This window comes from Heloderma suspectum, chromosome 2 (genome assembly GCF_057233095.1).
Source record: "Heloderma suspectum isolate Gila_16-S chromosome 2, 16-S_ref, whole genome shotgun sequence".
NCBI classification, from domain to species: Eukaryota; Metazoa; Chordata; class Lepidosauria; order Squamata; family Helodermatidae; genus Heloderma; species Heloderma suspectum.
Window position 1 is genome coordinate 102,605,668 of NC_139459.1, and position 27,343 is coordinate 102,633,010.

Sequence of the window (27,343 nt, forward strand, 5' to 3'; positions counted from 1 at the left end):
TTCTGTTCACACAGTGGCCAACCAGCTGTTGACCAGGAACCCACAAGCAGGACACAAGCACAACAGCACCCACCCACCTATGTTCCCCAGCAAACATCCAAAGCAAAATGGGACATGTAAGAGGCATCAACCTCAAATACAGTTATGCAAGCTGTTCACCTGCACTGTGAGAATACTGTTATAGTAAGAAGAACAAAATATTTAGAATGAGTTAATCCAATATCCTTAGAATTTCCAGTTTTAATTTTTTAAAGCTAGTAACCTTCATGGATAGTCAAAAAGATCCTGGAAGCAAAGCTAAGAAGTCTATCCCAAATGCAAAAATTCCAGTAGTATGCTCTTGAAGCCACAAACACATGGTATTTCAAGGTGATTATGTAGGGCAGGAGTTAGTAACCTTCCCACAAGAGTAAGTTAAGCACAATTAAATTGAACTCATACTCTTTCTTTGCAAGTCTGGGCTAACTGATTTGTTAACTAGCCCCATGTCTTTTCCTGTTACATACAAGAGAAAAATCTAAATAATTACTCTATGTACACCAAGGTACTATATAAAACATATCCACAAAAATTTCCAACACTTAACATGGACTGTACACTGACCAGGAATTCTAAACAGAATGTGTACAAATGTTTGAAATAAATAAAAACACTGCCATTTATTTCAGGCACAACATAACTAATTAATTTTGGTACATATTTTTGTATAAGAGAGGAAACCAGGATGTCCTACTTTGAAGTGACTTCAAAAGTTTATATTACTTATGTATACAAAGATTCACTCAAGAGTTTTCAGCAGGGTATGTTCTAACCTTTCTATGCTGAATAGAACAAATTGTTTGATTTACTCTCAGGGTTTGATTTACTGGTCAGGGCTAACCATCACATGGGCGGAAAAATCCACATCAATATCTCTGATATTGTCATCATGACTGTGTCCCCAACAAACCAGAACAACTGCCCACAGCTGCACACACAGTGGTTTCTTTGCTCTATGGGAGAAATACAGGGGAAGGTCATGGTGCTTCTGTTGCGCGGGCTGAAAAAATACTGCATTTTTTAATGTTTGGGGATAACAGGGGATAGGCAGGGGAAAATGGCGGGAAAATCGCTGGAGGATTACGACGCAGTGTAATGGACCCACAAACTTCCGTGAGTGGCCAATCATGAATGTGCGATAAATTGCAGGTGTACAGATGCCCGCAGTGTCTCCATAGCTTTGCAACAGATGATGAAAAATGTTCCCACACTGTAGAAGCCCACAGAATAGACCTGGAGTCTCCAATGTGATGCCCATGGGTACCAATGTACCTGCAGACACCTCTCTTGGCACCTGCCAGGCTCCCTGCCCCCTCCTGATTTTTATTTTATTTCTTAAGATTTGTTTAAATTATTTTTTTAAAGTAGGAGGTTGACTGCAAACTGAAGTATTGCCCTCCAGCATTATCTTTGGATCCTAGCCACAGCCTATTATCCCTTTGAATGGGAGTCCAAACACATGTATTGTTATTTGAATAGTAGCAATATATGAAATTTCAGTATTCCAATACATCCTAATAAATAGGCTGTGAGATTAAAAAACTGACAATAACAACAGCTAGACATCAATGTTATCACTTCTTACAGCAGGAAAAACAAGCTGAATTGTTGTATAAGAATGCACCCTCTCTTACGTTCTGTGGAACTGTGACCTGTTCTGGGGAAAAGGGCACCTCAAGACACCCAGGCCCATCTCCTTCATGACAAAGCACACTCACCCATTTCCACAACAAGGTAAGTACCCTTGTTATTTATAGACATAAGGAATAATTTTTGCGGATCTTTGCCCTTAAATTGTACACCTTCACTAGGGTAAGGAAGATCTCTTCCCAACAGGTAAGCATCCAACAGATAAAACTTTCACCACATGATGTTTTCACTAACAGATGCTATCAAGCAGGCCCAGGATGAGATACAATCCCTGTTGCTCTTCTTGGGTAGCTCTACATTAAGCATAACCCCCCACATCCTTATCAGGGCTTTCTGCTTCTTTGCGGGATTAGGAGGTGCTCCTTTACACGACAGACACATGGTTTGAATCAAGGGAGTGCCTCCCTCCCTCCCTGGCAAAGTATGCAAAGGAGCGGGGGTGGTGGTCTTCTTTTTGTCGCTTAACTTGTGCTGTACTGTTTCCTCACAGCCCCCAGGAAAGCTATGACTTACTTCTTAGCAGACATAAGATTGTGCTGTAAGTCTGCAATCTTAGGCACACTTACTTGGAAGTAAGCCCCACTGAACTTAATGGGGTGCTCTGAATCAACAGAGGACATTGATTCTGAGCTTGGTGGGGTGGGAGATCAGATCTGTCTCCCTTCATTGCAGGGAGGCATTTTACCCTCTTCTCCCTCTGTTTGGCCTGCAAATGAAAAATGTGCCCAAACACTTACATGGCAGACACGTCGTTTGAACTGAGGAAAGTCAATTCTCAGCAAGTTCATAGCGCTACACCGGCAGTACACACTGCCGATATGGCACCATTAACTTTTATTACTAGCTTACGTCTGATCGTTTTGAAAGCAGGATAAAGGAGGAAATGTGTGGGAGATGTCCTGGAGGTTGATGCCGCTGTGTATAGGACCGGCAAACTTCCGTGAGTGATCAATCATGAGCATGCAATAAATCACTTATATAGAGATACCCCTTGCCTCTAGTTTGGAGTAGAATAGCCTCTCCCAAGCCCTGACCATACAGACCTGAGATCTCTTCGGCAGGAGAGTCCTGGTTGATTGTAAAACTGCTGTTTCTTGGGTTTGAGGGGAAGTGATAGGAACTGCTTGCATGTTTCACTAGACAGCTCTGCTGCTGCTGCTCCTCCTCCCAGTCTGCCTCTCCTCTTCTTTTTCAGCAAATGAGATTCTCTCCTTACTGCTCTCATGAACTTCCTCCATCTTTAAACCTCCGTTGTTTCTACTGTCTCCTCTGCAGGACAGTGTCTTTCTCATGAGCTTCCTCGTTCTCCTTCTGTCTGCCTTCTCCTCCTGCTCTACTCTTCCTCTTTAAATCCCCATGGGGCTTTATCAGTCCCAGTCTTTCCCAACTTCTCTCTGGGAATGCGCCACCTGCCAGCTTCCAGTACATGATACAAACTAAAAGAAAAAGATACTTAAAAGAAAAGCAGACTTTTTTTTAAATATTAAAAGGTTCATTATTCTACCCAATATTCTTCACATCTGAGCTCTTTTGACAATGATATCTTGAGGAAGGAAGCTTCTCTCTATGTACAAATCTACTTAGGCCACAGATATGAGAGCTTCAGCCTTGGTCAGAAGGGCTCTACAACATGGAATATCCATGTGTTATATTATCTGTTTATATTCATAATGTAACCAAAAATGTATGTGGTAGCAGCATCGGACAATAATATGTGGTTGACCATAAGGTATCAGGCAATTTTTGGAGGCTAGACGTGTTTTCATGTGAATAAGTCCAAAATTTAGCAGGGGCTACTCCCAAATGCAATGGGGCTTACTCTCGAATGTATGTGCACAGGATAGCAGTCCTAGTCTGAGTAGAATCCTTCAGGAGAGACAATCATCATAAGCATTTTCCTCTCTCCATCCCAAGACTCCTTTACAGTGTCTTGAAGCATCAGGAATTTGTGAGCAATTTAAAGATGAACCACATGAGAATACCATAATATATGCAAACGTTCAGGCAACATTCTCCTCTGCGCTTCCTCAGATCTTTGTTGAGATTTGTGAATTAAAAAGATAACATGCTGATTTATTTTTCTTCTTTAAATGCTGAACTCTGGTGCCTGTACTTTTCATCTGACCCTGTTAACACTATAACAGTGGCAGGTCTGTGAAATGGATGCTTGGCTTCTGGATAGTTTCACTTTGCATGTACTGCATTCCCTTAAAAGGCATCAAGTGTATATACCAGGAGTAGAACCAAGCAACTGCCAATCCCCCATATATGGTCAAGTGTTACAGTTGTTACTCCCATCATCTTTAATTTATGAACTGAAAAAGCACTGGGATAGCAGACCTTAACACAAAGAACAGATAACCAGGGCATTTCAGAGACATAAGAAACACAAGTGCCAAATCGTTGAAACACGAGAATGTAGAAAATATCAAAGAACTGGATGGAGCCAAGGTCACCTAATCCCGCCCTCTTGCCACATCACAGGTGACTATAGAGCAAATGGCTCAAGCAAACAAGCCAAGCCACATGCTAACTTGTGGAATCTCGGCATGATATTGTGTGTCCATTACCTACATTTCCATAGAAACTCCACTTGGAGAAACTCTGCAGTCAAACTTACGAAAAATTGGATTTTGACTAAAACATCCAACAGGAGCTCTAAGCCCAAGAGGTGCGACTTAGCTCAGACAAAGGATATCAGAAAATAATTGACAGCATAGACAAAGATGACTAAGGACTTCTGGAAGATCATGTTGTACAGGACCATGCGGACTAGCAGCAACAGTGGAAAATTATGAGGAGGAGGTGACCAGCGCTGGGAATGAGAACCCAATCCTACAGCATGTGGAACTCTTTGCCTGCTAAAGCATACCCTTGTCCTGGTGTATTCCCTTAATGCAGATGCCAACCCTTGGATTCCAAATGCATTGGTTTATAAACTGAAAAATGCCTATGCATTGATGGCATTATATAAACCAGCCTTCTCCAACCTGGTGCCCTCTGGATGTGTAGTCCAACACATCTGGAGGGCATCAGTTTGGGGAAGGCTGGTATGAACCATTCCATTCATTAAGTTAAAATATTCCGAAAGAAACCTTGACTTATAGCAAAATTCTATGCAAGTTTACTCGGACATAATTTTCATTATGTTCAATGGAGCTTACTTCCTAGTGAATGTGTTCAGGATCGTCACCTTAAAGTCAAGTCTGCCTCTAGGCAACTGAGTAAGCTTTGTCCTTGGTTTCTCTCCAGTGTAGATGTATTTCACAGGAAGCCAACCACCTGCTTCACACATCTTGGCTTTAATTGAAAGCTGGCCTTCTAATAGCCAAGAAGATGGAATCAACTCTGGTTAGAGCCTGGATCAGTAGAGAGATTAAGGGCCAAACTAGATAAGATGACAACAGTTCTGCATATTTAAACACTGAACTGCCCAAACCATGTTAAACAATGGGCAAGCCTGGAGGGAAAAGAGGCACGCAGGTTAGGGATGTAGAATTGACCCCCTGACTGCAACTAATTGCCCCTCAGTCGTTCTTCTCCAGGTACTTTTTTCCCTGCTGTGGCTCAGGTGCTGGAAGTGACCAGGCTGAAAGAAACGTAGTTGGGGAAAAGAGGTTGCAGGGAAGCAATCCATGGACGGATTCAGCTCCCTTCATCTGCACCACCACTTTGCTTTTAAAATTGGATTTGTCATCTCGTTTTTCCCTACAGAATTGGGATAGTTCATGTGTACATACACAGCTACCGTTGCATCTAGCTGAGCCCTGGGATGTCATGAAATATTCACTGCTTGCTAATAATGTACTTTAAAACTATGTCATTTTGTTAGATTAGTTCCTGGAATACTTTAAAACTTACTTTCCTTCAGTGGAACCCCTGAAGTCATGGAAAATGACCACTGTGCCAGAAGAGCATTCAAACAGTGTCTCCTCCCTCCCAGTTTCAAAACAGGCTGTTCTTGTATATTAAAGATTCAAATAGCAAAAAAATAAAATCAAAATAAAATCAAAGCACTCCCAAGGAATTAAGCAAAACCATATAAAAATGTTCCACCTTCCTTATTAAAAAAGAGTAGGAGAAAGAAACAACATACTCTACACCTAACAGAAGGAAACCACAGCTAGGATCCAAAGGTGTGTATCAGCATACATTTTTTTCCCACATCTATCTTTACAAAAGGCATTTTCTGAACTGGCAAGAGGCTCTTTAACTCTTATACTCCACTGAGTCAATTTATATGACTGTCATTTCCCCTGATTTCCACTTTGAAAAGCTCTCACACCTACACCTAGCTGCATTGAACTGAACAGGATATGGCGAAATAGAAATATTTCAAATAAATAAATAACCTGCCTTTTATTTTGGGATGTGCCTCTCTGGATTCTAGCTCAATTATTTAAAGAAATACAAGGTACACAGCATTCATTCTCAGTACAGCTTTCAGTTGGGAACATGTTCTTGCAGCATCTCTAGTTGAGAAAATTAGTCAGCAAGCATTTGTATTCTCGCCCATGTTGTAAGGGGTCTTCAGCAGAGAATGTGAGATATTTGGACCAGAGCTCCCTAGCCAGGCCCAATCAGGGGGAAGGAGATTGAATAGAACCCAGTTTTCATTTCCCCCCCTTCAATGGCTTAATTTTCAGCCAAGCTCCAATTTCCCTTACTGGCCAGCTGGCCTCTAGACCTTAAATGCTGCCTCCCAGTTAACATCCATTTCCTGTTTCCTCCCCAACTCTGTTATGACTGCTATCTCTCACAGGACAAGGAAACATATTTCTGTTGCCTGACAACTTGGCTAGCATCCTCCCCACCCACCCCAACCTTGCCTCTGGGGCTACCCCTCACACATACCTGAACAAAATTAAATGTTTACCTCCTTGGATCTTTTTTTTAGTGTACCCCACTCTCCCTTCTTTCTCTTTTAATGACAAAGCTAAAAAGCCTCACCTTAGGCAGATCACTTTAAAACTCCTTGGCAACAACACGATCCCTAACTACATCTAAATTTGGGTTGGAAATGTATACATTAATTGTTGCTACATACAGCCATTGTGTGAATGAATCACCGATACCCTGCAAAATGCTATAAAAGTGCAATCAGTACAAACATCTCCAGACTCAAAGCTCTAATATCTCAGAGCCCAATCCTATGTTTTGCCATACACAGGATCTTCCTATCCTTTTTTTTTAATTAAGAAAAATAAATGAGGAAAAATAATTTGTTTCACTGCAGTGCTTCATCATATCTAAACAGAAACAGTCTCACATACTGGAGGAAGATAAAGATTAGTGCCAAGTTATGCAGGTCTGTGTAAATAAAGATAACTTGGAAAGTTTCATTTTGATAAGAGGACAGAGGCTTTACTGAAAAGAAACGGCACAGAAGAAAATTTTAAAAAAATACAATAGCTGTGAGTTATCTAAATCTACTGAGAGCCTTCCAAGTCTGATTCAACAGAATTCTCAGTTACATTATTTTTAAATATTTACCATATAACCATGAGAACAGGAACAGATACACTAGGACCAGGTTCTCAGTCTGCCTCCCACACACCCACCACTTCCACTTCCACTTTTAATAGACTCATTCTTAGGTTATTAGTGTGATGTCCAACCTGGACACTTTGGGTTGCTTGTGGGGTAAACAACCATAAGTTAACCTGCAATTTGTTCTTAGATTAACTTTGGGTTGTTTAACAAATATTCCAAATTGTCCTGGTTCAGACGTCACACTAACAACCTACGAATGGGGTATTTGTAGGTTGTTTTGCAACCCAGAAGCGGCTTAAGCACTCTGCGTGTCCCCAGCAAATCATGAGTTAATTAACCCACAATTTGTTGCCAAATGCCACTGTTACGCGCAAACAGCCAGTAGGTTTTATGTGATGGCTATAATACCTATTCATATCTGCAGAACATTTGTGAAGTAGTAAGTACATAAAGGGGACCGCGGTGGCTTAGTGGTTAAGACGCTGAACTGCAAACCGGAAGGTCGGCAGGACAGCAGTTCGAGACCCGAGTGCTGCGTGACGGAGTGAGCTCCTGTCTTCAGTTCCAGCTCCTGCCAACCCAGCAGTTCGAAAGCAAGAAATTGCAAGTAGATAAATAGGTACCGCTTCGGCGGGAAAGGTGACAGCGTTCCGTGCACCTCAGTGTTCAGTCATGCCGACTACATGCCCACGGAAGTGTCTTCGGACAGCACTGGCTCTTTGGCTTAGAAATGGAGATGAGCACCATCCCCTAGAGTCGGACATGAGTTTGGCGTTGCATGAAAGCTAGAAGACAGGCCACAGGGAGCAGAGGACCCTTCAGAATTAATCTCTGACACCAAATCATGACAGTAGAGCAGAGGTGTGGGTGTGTGCATGTGTGTGTTTGTGCGTGTAGGCACGTGTGCACATGCATCACAGCTAAGCTAGGCTGTTTTTTTTTAAGAGCTGGGTCAATGGAAGTTGTTATCCCAGAAAGCAACTTCTCAGGACAGACCGCTTTCATACCTGGTCAGACTGGATATAACAACTGCACCCACTCAGATTATAGTAGTTTCTAAACTTAAACCTGCCAGAAACCTACGGCCAGAGCCTCCCTCTTAAATGGTAGGGTCTGGACAGCAAGCAGAATACTGCTGCTTCTCTGCACATCTAACCTGTGCTCAGTTTTAAAACAACAAGGTTCTAGGAAGGCTGTCAGACTTTTCCTCTTCAAGTGGTTCCAGCCATTCTTCTAACTCTGCTAAACAGGAAATCCTTCCTAAGAAGATGTTTGGGTTGTAAATGGCTGTTTTATTGAACTGGTTTGAACTCTCTCTGGATTTTAAATATTTTTCATTACTGCTGTATTGTGTTATTTCCTGCTGTTTGTTTAGTATTTTGGTGTTCAAGTGTTAGATTTTAATTGATATTTTAAAATTTGTTAATTTGTGTTTTTATTCTTGTTGTCAACCGCTTTGCACTCTCCTGAGGAAAAGTTGGATTGAAGTGCTAAATACATACATACGCTGTGTGACAGCAGTCTTAAAGTTTTGTTGCTACAAGAGCAATAGGCTGTCTATAATTTCACATATGCAGGATCACCTCTGATCCACTGCTACCATTATGATTGCTACTATTATGATTGTATTTGTTATCTATCCCATTTATATCTTAGCCTCCCTTCTAACAGCTTCTTCACACGGAGCTTTTATCTGGCTATTGAGATTGCTCACTCACAGAAGTTAGCGGGCCCTTTAAATGACGTTGTTAACCTCCAGGGCATCTCCTGCACTAAATGACCTTTATTCTGTTTTTAAATAGATCGCCAATAATGAGGTATCAAATTACCCTGCTTGTGTTCCACTTGAGTTCCTTCCATGAAAAAGGAAAAGCCCCAAGAAGAGCTAGATCAATGAAACATATGGAAGACTCGGATAAGGGGGAGAAGGAGGTGGAAAAGAAAGCCTGTGTAAAGGGAGTCCATTCTGATCCTGCATTTAAAACCGAAGTAGAAAGCCTCATTTTAAATGCAGGATTTTAGGCTGGTGTAGAGATGCTCTAAGAAGCTCAAGAAAGCATAGATGAAGATTATTCCCTTCTATCTCCTGGTGTGAATTTCAGTACCAGGGTGTGTAACTTTTCCCTCAAAAAATGCTCTACTAAATCCTTCAAAAGAGATCTTTCTACAGAGCTTCTGCCCCTATGTTATCCCCACTCCCAAAAAACCATATCAAAAGCCTTTAATAAAACCAGCGTAAGCAGTTGTCAGCCTTTGAAACATCATGCACATGGGTTCCTCAAATCAAGGACAGACAGAAAGAGAATGTTGGTGTGGGGAAAACAGCTAGAAAATTCAAGCATTTTCAACAAAGGTTTGTGACTGGCAGCAGCTTCCCCAAAACAAAAGCACTTGGCTCATAGCTCCTACTTCCTATTGTGTGGAACTGCACACACATGCACTGCACATCAACAATAGTTCTGGTGCCTGACTTTGCAGGGTTCCTGTGGAAAGTGAGGAAGAGGACTGTGCACTACATAAGTTAACCTTTTTTAAAGGTTATCCTGTTCCTTCCAGGTCAATTGATTTGGAACATATTCATTTTCTCAGCACTTAACTGAAAACATAATATTTTTAACCCATCAGTGCCAGGAACAACATTGAAGTGGTGGTTATGACTCATCAATTCCACCATTTCTGATGTATTTCACAATCACTCATTGTAAAGCAAACCCATGAAATATACTGGGCCTGGTCCAAGACAATATAGTGTTGACAAGTCCCTTATGATCTGCAGCACAGAGGCTGTTACACCCTGTGCTAAGAGGTATTTGATCCTCTTCTGAGCAGCTGAAACATGTGGAGTTTGGCATTCCATCACTGCCTACTGTCAAACACATATCCTGTTGCACCTTCTCTTATTTGTCAGCAATATATACATTTTTTGTTTATGGGCTGGTTAAGGTATATCTGCACCAGCTATTTTTTCTGAACCATGTCACGAAAATATTGAAGAGTCTTGCTGCACCTTAAAGACTGACAATTATATTGTGGCATAAGCTTCATGGGGCAGAGTCCGCTTGGTTAGACACATGATATAGTCACTTCCTATACCGAGTTCAGAAAGAAGAAAAATAATTTTAACAATGTAAGCCCAAATGATGAGGCAATGCAAGAGATAGCACTACAGGTGTTGCATTACTGTCCAAAACATAAGTAAACACAAGATCCAGATCAGCATGGGCAAGTCCTACTTTCGACTTGTAGTCTGGTGATAAATAAATATGCACAGCAAGATGAATAATGTAAATACATACTGCAAGTGAACAATTATTTTCTGTCATGACCTAACCATTCCCAGTCTACCAAGTCCAAGGTCTACAGTGTCAAAATACTTGTGTTGATGAGAGCTCTGTTTCCAAGATTTGTTGCTAGGAGAAGTGGAATAAATGAATACCTAATTTTAAAAATAGTCACTTCTGTGCAACTTCCTTTGTAAAATATGGATCGGTGTCACACTAGGTGCCTAAACCTGCTGGTTTGAGCAGCAAGCTATGTGACGCTATCCCTATCAGTGGATCTTCTCAAGAACTTGCAAGCAGCTTCAGGTGCCGTCAACTTCACTCCAAAGTTATTTTCCTTCAGACTGAAAGAGACTAGACCACAGGGCTGTGGCTTGTAAGAAATGGTCTGTGCTTTAAACAGTAGGTAGGGTTGTGTTTTAACTCCTATAATGCTTTTTGAATGTGTAGATTGAAGACTTATGAAGATCAGCAAAGGAGTGTACAAGAACAAGAAGGTGAGAGTTTCCCCTCCTTCTCTTGAAAAAACTTTTGGGAGGGAGAGTTGGTGCATCAATAGAAGCATGAACTGGAAGAGGAACTCATCACACATTACAAAAGAAGAGGAGGAGATGATATGATGTTTGACCAAACCAAATGAGAAAACATCTCCTTACTGAGCATATGGATGGCTTCCTACCCACAATAATTATAATACTACTGATATACCAGGTATTTTATTCCTGCCAGGATTGTTTCCATCAGTAAGCACTGCAGTCGATATTAGCAGTATAGTGGCATGTAATGAATGTTTGCAAGATCAAAGGTGTTCATATACACCCATAATGAAAATCGCATCACGCTCACAATCAGGAGTTTTAAATTATCATTGATGTGATTTCATTACTAGTATTAACTCCTGTGAAAAATTATATTATATAAGTAGTGCATCTGATAAATGCTGGTAATGGCTGTAGCTTTAATTTAACATATTAGGCAGAGTTCTAATAACTCAACTGAAGAAATACCTTTAAGTGCTATTCTATTACCATATGTGTATTAACCAAAAAAGGGACTGTCCTCACCCTTAACATTTTCTATTATGTCATTTATCTGGGACAATACCATTGAAAATGAACCACTTTGGGGCAATCAGTTCAGTGGTTTTTACAGCAAATTCATGATAAGTTAAGAAAAAAAGATGACTTAAAAGAATCTAGCCTGCCACAGTCTAGCCACCTCTGAAAAAATCTGGGGAGACGATGTACTCTACAGATAATTTTTGGCTGTTATCAATTAATATGAGAACCAACATTGAGAAGAAATCTACAAAACAGTGCCTGTTCCACTATTCAAGAGTAGCTCCAACCTCCAAATATTATCCCTTCATTCTGACAGGTTATTCATTCGCAGCTGCTATCTACAGAGAGTTCTTGGCTGAAATAGTACAGCCATTAATATGCTTGGCAGAAAACTAATCTCCTAAAGAAGAGAAGAAAATCCTGTACACATAAGAAATATGGACTGTTGTGACCGTGGCATGAAGGAATGCACTCGTCATCACAAGCTGTGATAATGAGACTGTAGACAGGCCGCCAAAAGCACAGTTGGCTTATCCAGTGAAACATCTAAGTAAATGTTACAGGAAACACCAAGTCACCAATATCCAGAACCAAAGGCAGCAGAAAGCAGTCATTAGCACGCTAGCTTAACGTCCAGAATACATGCACCAATGAAAGCTTAACAAGTGAGGAAATTGTAAGCATTACAGTGCATAACACTGAAATGCAAGTTAGCTCTTCCAGCGTATCCGGAATGTATAAAGGAGAAATACTCTTCAAATCAAATGAAAGGTAGATAATTTCCTTCTTCAAATCACCTTGGATAAACAGGTTTTGTAACAAAACAAAAGGACTGATAAGGCAGAATCTAGAATTGGTTTATACAGAACATTTTCCTTAACTAGCCATTTTTCATTCAGCTCCACTGAACACTTGAACAGAAAGCAGGATGGCAATGCTGTAGCTAAAACTGGCACACACAAACACTGAGCTTTTATGACTAGACAATATTAACTGAAGGTGTTGAAATGTACTGAAGTGCTTCCAGGTTGTCCCTTTGGTGAACTAAAGTACTGGTTGCAACATTTCCATGAGAGGAATTGTTCACACAATGAACTAACTGGAGAATGATACCTTCAGAATTTGTAGCAACGCCACCTTGGATTAAAAAAACCCTAAGAGGGACAAAGGCTTATCTTTCCTTTTTAAAATGAATATGACAAGATGTTGACTAACACACTTGTTCAATCACATGCACACCGTTGTGTCTGGTGCTTCACTCTGATGAGAAGCAAGATTATTAAACTAACTGCAGTAGTTCATTTGGAAGAGCCACCATATTAAATAAAAAATTGGAACATTTTAAAGTCTATTATCCCATAAACCTTGTTTGGGATAGACAAGCACTGCCTTGCACATTCGCATCACATATGAAGATTTCTCTTTTTATATCCTAACCACAACTGAAGTCATATTATCTTACACAATAGAGAAATTCTGTTTTAGCCACAGAATATTCTCAGAGACTGATGTATACAAAATTTGTATGCAGGTTTTATTGTGTCAATGTATTCATTAAAAAGTTCTAAAAAATTCTTTGAAAACAGCCACCACTGTTGGAATGAAAATAATGCCATTAAGAATCCTTATCAGTTATAAAAAGGGCTGAAATATTTATGGCCAGAATTAAGAGTAAATGCTTATTAACTTTGAAAAAGGCTACCATCAATCCACCATTACTCCTGGGATGATATTACCATTCCCTAATAAGGAACAGTACAATCCACAATGGAAAGTTCTTCATGTAGGTATAGTATGCTAAATTAACTTGGGGTGGACAAACTGGTTGATATAATCCACTTTCAACCTAAGATAAGAAGCAATTAAAACCTAGGGGGTTAACTCCAATGTCACCCTAGCACAGGGGTGGGGAACCTCTTTCAGGGCCAAATTCAATTTCAGAAAAGCTCTCAGGGTCCACATCCCAGTGGTGGGTGGGGGCAAAGGGGAAGGACCAAAGACAAAAGGGGCAGGACCAAACATACCAAAAATACCAGAATATTGCGGCTTAACGTTCTTACTGCCAGTAACTAAGCCTTAGGAGAGGCATTCAACCTTTTAGAATGGGAAAAACTGCACAAAAGGCAAGAATCACCAACTGATCGGTGGTTGTGGCACAGGGGTTGAGGCCAGAGGAAGGGAGGGGAGCCATCTGAGGAACCTCAGAGGGCTGGATTGGGACCCCAAGAGGGCATGATTTGGCTCCAGGACCTGAGGTTCCCCACTCTGCACTAGCAGGTGTCCACTAGCATGACAGGACTTTCTCCCTCTCTCCTCCCCGCTGCAGCATTCAGCACTGCCTGAAAATCTGCTCTAGAGGGTTTTTCAGCATGGCGGGTTGCAGCGGGGAGGAGAAATCACTCCCCTCTCAGTTCTGCTGACAGAGCTGCTGCCATCAGTGGAATGACACCACTGAATACAGTCCGGGTTTTGAACATAAAAACATCATTTTGTCTATCTAGGCCTTTGGTTTGGTTCCTCTTTTTTTTTTAAAATGAAGCCACCAAAATACCATAGGGGAAATGTTGATTAAAATATTGTTCAAAAGCAGTTTTCTGAAATATTATGAGACATACTGTCCTTGCATCATTCCCAACATTTTTTAGCAGAAGGAAGAAGGCAATGTGAATAGAAATCTTGCTGAGGTTAATAATAATAACCTTGCAGAGGTTAAAACTCTGCATACACACATATATGTAATAAATCCAAAGCAGTGAATAAGAGACTGATTTGGGTACAGCTGCAAAATGGAAGGTATTAAAGTTATTTTTAGCTTCCTTTTTAATCCTGCCAGATTCCCAGTTAGTTAGCTCAGTTCACCTGAAAGATGCTGGCCAAATGTTTCGATCAAGAATTACTAGTCCTGCCCATAAATTGCAGGCAGAAAACATCCATGGCAAGTCTCAATACTTAATCCAATGAAACCACAGTTTCAGGTTTTAAATAAGGGGGCATGCCAACTCTTGTTCAGGACCCCATCTGACTATTTCAGTCCCTGTTCTGGGAGCTATTCCTCTAATTTGCTCCTTGTGCTGTTGTTGACACTCTGGTGATAAATGACCAAACTTCACTCATGGGTTTTGATGTGTTATCATACTAGTGAATCTTGTCCCCTTACCTGTCCAATGCAGTGCTGGTAGGCATACTCCTACCAAACCCTCGCACAGCCATCTGATGGAAATATGGAATGCAGGAGAGATTGGCAGCAATAATGGCCAGCGAATCAGAAGGGTTCACAAAAAATCCATTTTGACCTAGGATCATGTAGCGGTCCTGGAAGAGAAAAGGAAGTACATTGGAGAGGAAGGGGGTGGGAGAGAGAAAAATTAAGTAGAAGAGCTCACCTTCAACACTCCTGCAAAATATGTCATCTTCCAGTTGAGCTCTCTCTTCCTCCCCACACCCCCTGTTCAATCCAGCAAGAGGGAGGCCCAGAATTCTTCCATGGCTCCAGTCTGTCTCGTGGCACTGAGATGCATGTGTGTATTTCCTGCACAATCTTTTCAGTAATTAGGCTCAAGGAGAATTATAACTGGCTTGAATAGATTTGGGAAGGACTTAAATCAGAGCAAATATTATTTATAATAGATTTTGCATTCCTAGCCTTATGCCACCTCCATATCCCTCTCCAAGACATATCCTTTTTTGAAGGATAGTGATCTAGCCTTTACATGGAGCTTGGTTAACAGAGTGGTAGTACCATGCTAGACTGGAAAAAAAGAGCCTTCACGCCAGTAAATAAATACCTTTTATCAGTGTTTTTATTAAGGTCTGAGAGATAAATTTTGAACTGCAGAGACCCTCATTTAGACCTGCTAGCAATGAGTGAGGTTATCAACTGCTCCTTTTCTCTCCATTTTGGGTCCTTTAGTAAAAGAGAACTTTGGGCCTGTCAGATCATGCCCCGGAAATCTTCCATGCACTAGGCAATAATTGTTGCCCTGAAGATCTATTCAGGAAGGAAAGGAACAGAAGCTAGTTCGGGTAGGGAAAGGGTAAGAACTGCATTTAATTAACAATACCAAATTCAGTACTGGGTTCTCTGAAATGGAGGTGAAACCTCAAGTGAAAAGATCTGCATCTACTGCAAAAAAGTTTAAAATGTCCCCACAAAAGTAAAATTTCCACATATGCTTTTCTTAAAAAGGAAAAAAGTAACATTTATACAGCTTTTAGTCTTTCTTTATTTCTTCCTGCTTTCTTTGGTTAGTTTTGTTTAAAAAGGCTTCTAGTCCTCAAGGTTGCAGAAAATGTTTGAAATGGTATAGGCAATGACTATGAAGAATGTAAGATGAAAAGGAAACCAAAGTAGGTTTTGGTTGAGACTTCTACAGCTAGGTTTGTATGCCCAAACTGTTTGCTTATCAATCTGATGCTATGACCCGGGTCTCATGTAATGGCATGTACCGTACCTGTGCCACTGATAAACCACCCAAAGTTAACATACAATTACTGGTTAGGTTAACTTTGGGTTGTTTAACCCATGATTAACCCGTAGTGTCCAGGTTCAGATATTACAGAGCAACATCTGATTGGGCCAATTGGAACGGCATATGGTGGTGGCACATACCAGGCATTCGTAATTAACCCACAATTTGCCACCATTTTGTGAGAACAGGCCCATCTCCTATTCCTAACTCATGATTCCATCCCTCAAGCTCGTATTTGGATGTTAACAAAACAGATGCATGTGTCACACCTGATGAATTACATGTGGGATTCCATGTGTAAGCCACACTGAAATCAACCACTGTGTAGAAAATACCATTTTGTGAATTATCGTTTTTCACTTATAACAGCAAGAAGTCTAGTTCACAGCTTTCATCTGTAAACTGGGAGTTCTAAGGCTGGCCCTGTATAGGTAGCCAAATGGCACCATTTGAAACTTTAAATATTTCAGCATTGAATAATGTCTGACAGATTGAGTCAAAATCCAGAGAGATTTTGAAGGACACAATGGGAAGCTAAACTTTAAATTTCTTCTGAGCTTAAATGAAAGTTGGGTATTCATTTGAAAGCCCCTCCCTGAATGTAGCTGAACCAATTAAGACAAGTCTTTAGCCACCAAATCTAGTCTTCCCCAAATACTTACTCCGTCAGCATCAAAAGCAGCTCCAAATCCATACTCTCCGCCTTTCATCGCTTCCAGCAAAGAAGTTGCATATGTCAGATTCGGATCAGGATACTGGCCACCAAAATCCTCCAGAGGAACACAGTCAACTGCAGAATTAGCAGGTGACCCTAATTCATCACACAGGATTCTCCGGACATAGGGACCCATCACTGCAAAATGGATTTTACCTTCCAGTTTAGAAAGTATCTTTGAATTCATGTCCATAATAAACACTCTCCATTTATATAAGAGAAATGGAATCAACTTATATTAAATAGGATATCATGCCCACCACTACAATTTATCAAAGAGGATTCAAAACAAAGAGGGCAGGTCTCTAGTGAATGATGTAGTGGCCCTTTCAGACTGAGAATATACCAGAAAGCACAGGAATCCACAACTGTGCTGAATTTTTCTAGTAGATTCCACCTAATGACTCTACACTCATTGAAGGGGGATTACAGGCCTGCATCTATCTAGGCTTGCCAGAAACTCCTTATTTTCAGGACTGCCCTTACTCCAGAATGTTAGAGTCCCATAAATACTTATTATATACTGAGAACAAAGCTATGGATACTCTTAAAGAGTTTATTCAAACAGTAAGTGCCCTGTGCATTTTGAGGACTGCTCTTTATCAGGGCCAACTCAATATAAATTAGCTCAGCTAAGTGCAGTTCAATGTGTTCTGGAGAGGGTTATAGGCCTCCTAAAGGAGCAGGTTTGTAGTTTGGAGGTGCTTTTGGACCCAGCATTGTGACCGGAAGCACAAGTGGCCTGAATGGGACAACTTTTATCAACTTAGGCTGGTATACCAAGTATGATCCTATCAGGACAGAAATAGCCGAGCTACAGTTATCCATGCTCTGGTAATCTCTCATCTGGATTACTGCAATGCGTTATACATGGGGTTGCCTTTGAAAATGGTCCAGAAACTTCAATTAGTTCAAAACAGGCCAGTGAAAATGTTAACAGGGATTGATCGACATGAATATATTACATCAGTACTTTGTGATATGCATTGGCTTACAGTCTATTTTCAGCCAGGTTATCTGAAGGATTGTCTTCTGCCATATATAGTGCCTGGAACAGAAGATCATCTGCAGAGGCCCTCCTTTGGTGGGGACATGCCAAATGAAGTAAGGTGGTTGGTTACTAAGGAGAGGGTCTTTCATTCATGGCACCCCAGCTGTGGAATGCCCTCCCCAGAAAGGCTCACCTGGCACTTACACTGTAGTGTTTTTGGTGGCAAGTGAAGACCTTTTTATTCTCCCAGGTATTTTATTACTTTAGTTTTTGTTGTTTTAAATGTGTTGTTGCATTTTTATATGTTTATACAGCTGCTGGCTTTTACTTTGGTTTTATATTGTAGTTGTAAGCTTTTAAAAGTTTTATATTGTATTGTATCATGTTGCTGTATTTTATGATTTTAACTTTTGTGAACCGCCCAGAGAGCTTTGGCTATTGAGTGGTATAGAAATGCAATAAATAAATACAATGCTTTAATTTTCAACTGAAGAAATATACGATTGTTGAGTAAAGTTCAAGTCCCACAAATTATGCCACTGCCATGAGCTCACTAGAAGATATTAGACACACCACTACCTCTCAGTCTCTGACTCCACCCTCACCATGTGGATAATAACACTGCATCTCTTTAAGAGGTTGTTAGAAAGATTACTTGAAAAATATATGTAAAACAGTTTGAACATTTTACTTATAAACACTAACAGTGCAAACATATGCATGTTTACTTGGAACTAAGTCCAACTACACTTAGTGGGGCTTACTCTCTAGTAAGTGCATTTAGGATTGCAGTCTAAATTATTATTGTGTAGTAACTACCTAATCATTATACTCTTGTTTTAAGGTAACATTTTATTCTAATTATATTTGTATTTTACACGTTGCATCAAAAATGGCTCTTCTTACCTCCATTCATAGCATCAATTCTGATCTTAAGTTGATTTGGCCCTGTTAGCAAGCCTCTGATGGAGCTGAAGTCAAAGACAGTCCGCAGAAGATTGAGGTAGACTTCCACAGAGTCTATTATTTCAACTGTGCATATAAAGGTCAAAGAAATGTCTCATCAGTCAATATATTTTGTCTTTGAATAAATGAAAATCTATTTCACAGACACTATGGGAACTAAGGACTACACAGTGCCTCAGGCAAGGATCACCCATCAAACCGAGCAGCCAAATGCCCACAAATACATTCCTAATACTGTCAGGTACTGTTAGATCTCTGCTATTGTCAACTTTCCAGATATTCTGGGAGTAAGTGAATGTCATATATGAGAACCTAAGGCCATGGAAGGTTTCATAATCAAGGAAGATCATATGTAAGAGAGATAGGGACACAGACAAAAGTAGCTTGGAGCAGCAGGGTAATGCAGGATAGTGTTAAACAGAAAAAGAGCTTCCAAGATAGTCAAGAGAGCTGAAATGGCATTTGGGTTCCAGGCAGAATTTATAAGAGGCACAAGCCAGCCAACATTACTAACAAAGTCCTGTTGATTTCTGTGGAAAAGTTAAGCACATGCTTACATCTCTTCCATCATATTCAATTAGACATAGTGCTTAATTTTGGCTGGATCATATTTATATCTTTTAAAAATTACTTTCAATGCCTTTCAAAGTATGTTGCCCAAGTTGGTACACAACAAACAAATAAAACAAGAATATGGAAATGCCTACTATAATAGCAACAGTAAATCAAAATGGCAGCAGTAAAAAACCCAGACAATGTAGTCAGCTGCCTACAGTAACACAACAACAAAAGAACCCACCATCAACAAAATTCAGTAGAGTAAAACAAAGGTTGCAGCCTGTAAAACTAAAGCTTAAAGCTCAACAAGCTAAAGCTAAAAACTAAAATGCCTGGAGAAAAAGTTATTGCACTGGAGTGCAAGGCTAACATGAACTAACAAAACAATATAGGGCAGCATTCTCCAACCTGGTACTGTCCAGATGTGTTGGACTACAAAACCCATCATCACCTGATAATGATGGGACTTGTAAGCCTACACATCTGGAAAGCACCAGGCTGGGTAACATAACCAATTCGAAGGCTGGCCTGGGTGTAAGTCACAGTGTAAGGTCAGCTCCAAAATGGTTCAGGTTGTATTAAACATTCCCTGAATCTCTCAACTTATCATGGGAGAAAAATATTCTTAAGGATATGGAGGGCCTAGATTCTAACTCTGTTAATGCAAGACCCAAACAGCTGGGAGACAGCAATTCACAATGTGGAAAGATCACAATTTCCACTGACAATTTCCAATTTCAACTCCAAAACACTACAAATCCAGCCAGTAATTGTTTTTGCAGTACAATCCTATACATGTTGACTCAGGAGTAAGACCCATAAAGTTCTACAGGGCTTACTCCTAGGTAAGTGCGTATAGGATTGAAGCCTTAATAATTTTTGTTATAATAGCTTTGAGACCCACACTATGAAAAATAATACAATACCCCGAAAAGGCTTGAATTTGTTCTCCAGATCAAATTCTTGTCTTCCTAGTCGAGATAAGTCAATTCTCAGGTCAGAACAAATGGCATATTCTTCAAGAGTTTTGCTGATCTGGTAGATTTTATCAGAAACAGCATCTGGAGCTGGTCCTGAAGATATACATATATACATATAAATAATTGAAGTAATGTTAACTTGAACAAGCCCAGAAAAACTGCTAGAGTAAATATGAGGGCTTTTCTCCTGAGAAGCGTATAGATTTGGTATATTTACTACAGTGGAACACAGTGTGGACTTAAAGTAACATAAACACATCAGCAGTACATGAAAGTTCTATCATAGAAATTTGTGGCCTCTGGAATGCTTCCAATTTGAATGGTCCTGAATTCTACTGGGTAAACATCCTGAAGGCCAAAACCAACATTACCTTATAGACATAGCTAGCAGCTACATCTTTTTTCATTTTTACTCTAGAGTAGGTGCAAGACCCCGGACTTCAACCCTTTCCCCTTAATATGGACCCAGTCTGAATGGGGTGGGGGGCACACCAGCAGTTTCTATTGCAAAATAGTAATGGATAACAATTTTGCAATATAAATTATAGGTGTGGGCCCCCCATCTGGACTGGGCCCATAACATTGGTGGGGGGAAGGCTAAAAAACCCTACTACCATGTTAGGGTCCTGATCTGGATTGGGGGTCCTGTGCCGACCCTAGAGTAAAAATGAAAACAAAGGAAGACGTAGCTGCTACCTATGTCTTTAAAGTAATGTCTGTTTTGGCATTGCTCTGAACTTCAATCTCCTGAGAAGACAAATTAAGCCTTCTGGTTTTAACGTCTCAGCAAATAACAGTTGGCTTTCCTAGTCCAGTGCATGGAACTAAGAGAGAAGAAAACACATCTATTCAAAGAAACTGTAATTGAAAAAGTAATACATGATCCAGCAAGACAAAGCCACATACACACTTTACTGTGACATGGATGCACGTCTCCACTGGCATCACAATGTTTATCTGAACCCTACTGAGCTAGCTGGATGTGCCTATTGCTGTGAATAAGAATAGGCATCCATATCTGGGATCATCAGCTGTTATGCATGAAATGACCTGAATGAAATTGAGCTGCTACAGAAGGCAGAATATAAGTTAATTAAATACATAAACTACAGCTGAAACTTAGGTTTCCAAAATTTTGTATCAGGCTTCCACAATATCCTATATGGCAAAGCAATCCTCTGTGTGGCTGTCCATAGGGCCTCCATATGGGTGAAAATGGGGCCTCATAATAATAAGTTCCATAATATGTACAAAAATCATTAAGGGAGCAATCCTATGGCCGTTAGTCAGCAGCTAGACAGCCATAGGATATGTGGTTTTCCGGGTACCGCGCTCCGAGGTTGGTTCCCGGAGAACCGACCCTCCCCACCTTCCGCGCTGCCTTGCAGGCAGCACGGAACAGCCCTGCGCTCCAAAGAGGAGCAGGGAGCGGCCAAAATGGGGTGTTCCAGGGGGCATTCCAGGGAGGGGAAGGCAGAAATGCCAGTACGGCACACCCTATGTGTTGTCTGGCAGCCTCCTCCCTCGCTCCGCCTCCGTGCTTCTCCTGCTCTGCGTTGGATAGGCAATTGGCCCCTGAGTTTGGAGGAGACCGCCTATCCCTAAATAAATATACATATTTATTTATTTGCGCCCTAAATAAATATACATATTTATATGTTTTATAAATACCTGAGAAGATGCTGGTAAAGACTCCAGGCCTTTTGAACAATGAGAACCTGACTATAAAATACTGTAACCACTATCTCATACTGCCACTGTGCTCCCGCTTGATCTGTTGAGCAAGTGGGACCCACTGCTCATGCAACAAAGAGCTAGTAGTTCTAAAATTCAACCCCAGAAGCAAGCGGAAATGCTTGTTTCCAGATCAGGACAGATAGTGGAGCTACCTTCTGCAAGCTCTGCTGACCTGCCCCCTTCCAGAAATGAGCATTTCAGCTCATTTCAGGTTGATTTTAGAACCACTAGTTCCCCATTGTGTGAGTGATGGGTTCTGGTGGCACACAGGCAGGCTTAGATACTGCCTACTATTGATTAAAATCTTAGAATTCTTAGGAAAATGTTGAAACATCATATTGAAATTTTAGGCAACTATAGAAAGTCTATGCTTACAGGCAAGCTCCTTGTCCTTTCAATTTATCTTTAAAAAACACAATTCTGAGTTTGTGATAAGACATATAATAAAAATACTAACCTCCATTGGCAACATTAAACTTAACTCCAAATTCTCCTCCAGGTCCTCCAGGACAGTGACTAGCTGTCAGAATAATCCCTCCAGCTGCTTTGACCTTTCTGATAATGCATGACACAGCAGGGGTGGATAAGATGCCATTCTGACCAATAACCAGTCTTCCAATCTACACAAGCAAGGCAAAAAAAGAAAACCACATTTGGTTTATATGGGGCTGATTTACTCAGTGATGTAAATTTGCTCAATCATACTAATTTTATTTTTTATTTTTTTACAAAAAGACAGCTTGGTTCCAAACGTGACTATATTGCTTGATATACAGCCAATATTTAAAGTATAATTCAAAATTTTAGAAAATCAACCCATTAGGCATGATATAGTTAAGGGGACAATGGTTTAAAGTCAATCAGTCTGATTTGGCAAGGGATTTTGCATAAAACACGCAAAAGTGGGTTTTACGAATACATAGCTGATGTGTGCAAATATGCATGTAGATGTACATTTGTATTCACATCACATTGCTCACCTGCAACCCCCAAACCACGACTTGTTGCGCAAAACTAGAGTTGGATCATGGCCTATGGTATGAAACTATGTGTGTCATCAAATGGGCTATGAATCGTAAATGGTTTCTTAAATGAAAGTCTAGTAGAATACAACTAAAAAACTAAGAGAAAAAGAAATTTCAACATAAACTCCATCAAGTCGTTATTTAAAGTAGGCATTTCAGAGAAACTATTTAACTTTATGTAGTGCTCTAAAATGCAGATATATGACTAAGAACCTGAACTTATTAAGAAATATGTCAGCTAAGCAGGTCAGTCAAGTAAAGTGAGAAAGAACCTTTGCATACACAGAAATCCATGTGCAATCATACTTGGTGTGGCCATACTAACAACCTGTCACCAGTTAAGAGCCATGGTTAGGCCCTGTAACTATTTCAGATGCATAGGTAGTACTGAGTGGAAATCAGCCAGTCCCCATGAAGATGCAAGAATCTGAAACATGTGAATTCAACTGTAAGCTTAGATCTTTAACTGGCATGAGAGAGAACAGACAGCAACTGCCTTTCACAGTGGCCTTTCAGCTGGATCAAAGAGATGACGGATTGCTAGGACCTGTAGCTTTCCTCGAGTCAAATTTCTGTGTTAAAAATAAAGGCCAGGAGTACAGTGCATTTCAGAACACGTTGGCCTGCTAGGTTGCACTTGCCAAAAGTAGTGTGAATCAAGACTGTTCAAACACAGGAAGTCCCACCCCATTCTTACAACATGACAAAATTTCAGGGTACTGTTCCTAACCATTGACTCAATGTGTTTGGCATTAAGGAGAACGCCACGAAGAGTACTATAATTTCACAGCTTTGCTCAACTATCATTTTTGCTTAATATAGAAATAACTTCAGAGTCAACTGCACTATTAGTTTATTTATTATTAAATCTTAAATTTAAGGGAGGCATTTAAAAATTGCTGGAGGAAATATTGAAGAATGGGACATACGTACAGAGTCCATTAAAACAGTCTCTGTAAAGTTGATTCCCCCCCCATGTAAAATGCCAGTGTCACTTAAAAGTAAACGATGGTGTTGAATGTCAAGGGATCATAAGAATTCCATTTTTAACTCCCTCTCTCTTCTGAAGTATGCAGTCACCCCAGGGGATTCCTCTTATCAGTAGCTGGTATGCAATGAGGCCTTCAGAGACAACAACAATTCTGTTATAATCCCAGTCTTTGTACTGGTAGATAAGCCAACAACTTCATCATACATTATGGTTTGATAATCTTACTTGTCCCATGGAGAGCCATGGTGAGGGGTTAGCCAGGCTCTGGTGAGTAAGATGAGCCTGAAACTTTCTCCCAACTATTTTCAACAACTCCTGACCATACAAAAGCATAAAGCAAAGAAGAGGACCAAAAGTCGCAGAAGGAGCATACTAGAAAATTTGGGAAAGCAGAAAGCAGGGGCAAGACCATGAGAAGTTTAAAAGTAAAGACAAACAATGGAACATGAGGCCAACAGAAGGAACAAGGACAGCCTGGCTGAATCTACACATAGCACTTATATCATTATCATACTGTTATCATAACTATTGGTGCCATGTGTACCAATAGTTATGATACGATATGATAATGGTATAACTGCTATGTGTAGATTCAGCCTCCGTGAGAAGAAGGCTGCAGTAACCCAGGCAGGAAATAAATAGAGCACAGACCAAGGACTTAGCAGTGGGTATGGTTTGAATGGAACCAATTTTATCAGTGTTATACAGGAAGAAGCAATAGTGTTTAGTAGTCAATCGAATTTGAGGAGTGTGAGATTTACAGTTTTAATGTTGGTTTCAAATGCTGGTTAAATGGAAACCCTCGTTATCATTAACCATGGCCAACATATCCATGAACTGTGACAGAACCATAGAGACCAGGGTTCAAATCCTCACTCAGCCACAAAGTACACTGGGTAATCTTGGGCCATTTACTCTAAGCCTAACCTACCTGACAGGGTTGCTGTGATGTTCAAAATCAGGCAAGGAAAGAACCATGTATGCCACCCTGATATTCTTGGATGAAGATGAGGATTAAAATAAATAAAGTTAGGAAGACAAGAGGGAAGATAGGAGGAACAGCAAGGTGGTCAATAGACTGAAGCTCCTAAAAGGTAGCCAGATTCGCATGATCATGGAGGGGAAATAAACCATGGTGGCTTATTTCCCCTCCCTGCACATGCTGGTCGCGTGCCAGGGGGATTAGCAAAATTACATTTGGCAGAACGACTTGTCATGCTGTACAAACCCAGGCCGGGTGGCTTGTTACAGTGGGTAACAAGCCACCCAGAACTCATGGTCTGATGTACAGTTTTGGGTGGCTTGTTACCCACGGCAACAAGCCACCCTGTCCGCATTAGCACGACACAAGCTGTGCAGCAGGGGCTACTTATGCTAATCCTCCAAGAACAGGGAGGGGATTATAATGGCACACACTGGGAGGGGAAATAAGCCACAGCGTGATTGTGTGAACCAGTCTGTCTTACTCCTCTTTTTTGTTTTGGTGCCCATGCACAAATCTAATTGATACTCTGACTTCAGAGCTCATTCAGGAAAAAGACCTATCAAGCTGACTTTCTTCCCTAAACAACAAAAACCTAACTTACCAGGCAGAGAAATAGGAAGTATGAGAAAATATTTGCTTTTGATTAAATCTGACCATCAACTTACCCTTAATTGTATAAACAAATCCAAAGCTGGAGTGAGATGAGGTGTCATAACAGGATGAGAGACTATGTAAGCAAGCTTTGAAATATAATATGGAGCAAGTCCAATTCCAGATTCCAGTTACTGAAACGTGACAGTTGATAAGTTAATTCCCATCCCTTGTTAAATGGACATAGGTAAAACAAAAACCAGCCATCCTTCTATCTGGGAATTAGATATGTTCAGAGCAGTTTCAAAGAATCACTTTCCATTTTAAAAAGGGTTTTAAGTGCTATAGTAATGACTCTATTATTTTTAGTGACAGATGAGCTCATCCTAGCACAATTGCTGAACTATTTCTGACTTTTGGGGGAAAGAGCTCAGCTTGTTTCCAAGCCAATCTGACTTCAGAAATTGCCCTCCCAGTCAGTCACCCTGATCCTCCAAACCCCTCCCTTTAAATTAAACTTAGCAGGTGGTGCAATGGAAAGAGCAGCAGTGGCAGCACTTCAGCCATTTATTTATTTTATTTTATTTATTTATTTGATTTCATTTGTTTAATCAGTTTATATACAGCTTACCATATCAAAAGATATCTATCTCTAAGTGGCCATGAATAAGGGAAGGAGATCAACTCACCCCATTCATCCCTCTCTGACATGCTCCTAACATGGCAGGGAGGGAAGGGGGAGATCCCAATGGCTCTTGGGAGCTCTTGTTTTTCCCAAGGGGGTAGCAGGAGCAATTGGAAAAACTACAAGTCCCAAGGACCATTGGGGCCTTTGTACCAGCTAAGAAAGCAATGTATGAGATGAAAAGGAGGAAGATATCTGATCTCTTTCCTTCTCTTTTTGTGGCTGGAGTGCCATCATCACTGCTGCTGCTCCAGCTTTGCTGCCAGGTAATTTAAAGGGAAGGGGTTTGGAATGGCTGGCTGAGTAAACTGGGAATTCTTTTCAGGCTCAGATTTTAATCTGAGCCAGAAAAGAATTTAGGGGCTTGTAAAGCTCACCTCTCCTTTGAGACAGGTTTTTATGAGTTTGTACCAGAAGTTTGTACTAAGCCCAAGCTTGGAGAACTTTGCAGGCATCTCTAATTTTTTTTCCAAGAACCTACATCTGATTTTTTAAAAATTAAAATTATACCTTGAATTGTTTTGGAGTAGTTTTTATCCTTTTATGGCTTCTTTTCTGTCTGTGAAGCTGCTTTTGAAAGCATGCCACTTGCCTCTAGATTATTATAGTGTTGTCTTCACTCAATCCTTTCTGCCAAATTGTACTAAAAGGGTGGAGGAAATATACTGAATTTTTTGACATATTGCCACAAGCTCTCTGTTAGTTTTGCCAATTGTTTGCATTTGTGCACACAGTGCATTTCTTTTAGCAGAATCACATATTTACAGCGTCTATCTATCTTTCCCATAAAAACAAGAGAAAAGCATGAATAAGGCTACCATCCACAGCAACAACTCAAGTTTTGATCCCATCTGTGGAACAGCATTTAAGCAACAAACGGGCAAGTAAAGATGCAATCCCATGTATGTTTAGACTGAAAAAAATCCTACAGCTCCCAGCATTCCCAAGCCAGCCATGCTTTATCAAGTTTTGCTGTAAGCCGCGTTGGGAGGGCTTCTGCCCTGAAAGGCGGCTAAGAAATATTTTGAATAAAATGAAAACAAATAAAGTTAATGAAAACAACAAGATTGTATCCTTGTATTCCTGTTGTTGGTCCATGTGCCTGGATGTGTTTCAGCGTAGCAAA

General features: G+C 40.5%; 1 protein-coding gene across 2 annotated transcripts in view; it reads right to left on the reverse strand.

The window, feature by feature from the left end:
• PGM5 (phosphoglucomutase 5) overlaps nucleotides 1-27,343 on the reverse strand; it is a 74,308-nt gene that overhangs the window by 40,565 nt on the left and 6,400 nt on the right. For both annotated transcript variants that reach the window (XR_014787767.1, XM_084834378.1), the window contains exons 2-6: nucleotides 22,398-22,560; nucleotides 20,150-20,296; nucleotides 18,606-18,731; nucleotides 16,656-16,846; nucleotides 14,682-14,836 (exon numbers count right to left, since the gene is read on the reverse strand). Coding sequence is in view for 1 of the 2 variants with exons in the window: in XM_084834378.1 (XP_084690504.1) it covers nucleotides 14,682-14,836; nucleotides 16,656-16,846; nucleotides 18,606-18,731; nucleotides 20,150-20,296; nucleotides 22,398-22,560 (782 nt within the window). In the remaining variant the exon portion in view is untranslated. The remainder of the gene's footprint in view (nucleotides 1-14,681; nucleotides 14,837-16,655; nucleotides 16,847-18,605; nucleotides 18,732-20,149; nucleotides 20,297-22,397; nucleotides 22,561-27,343) is intronic.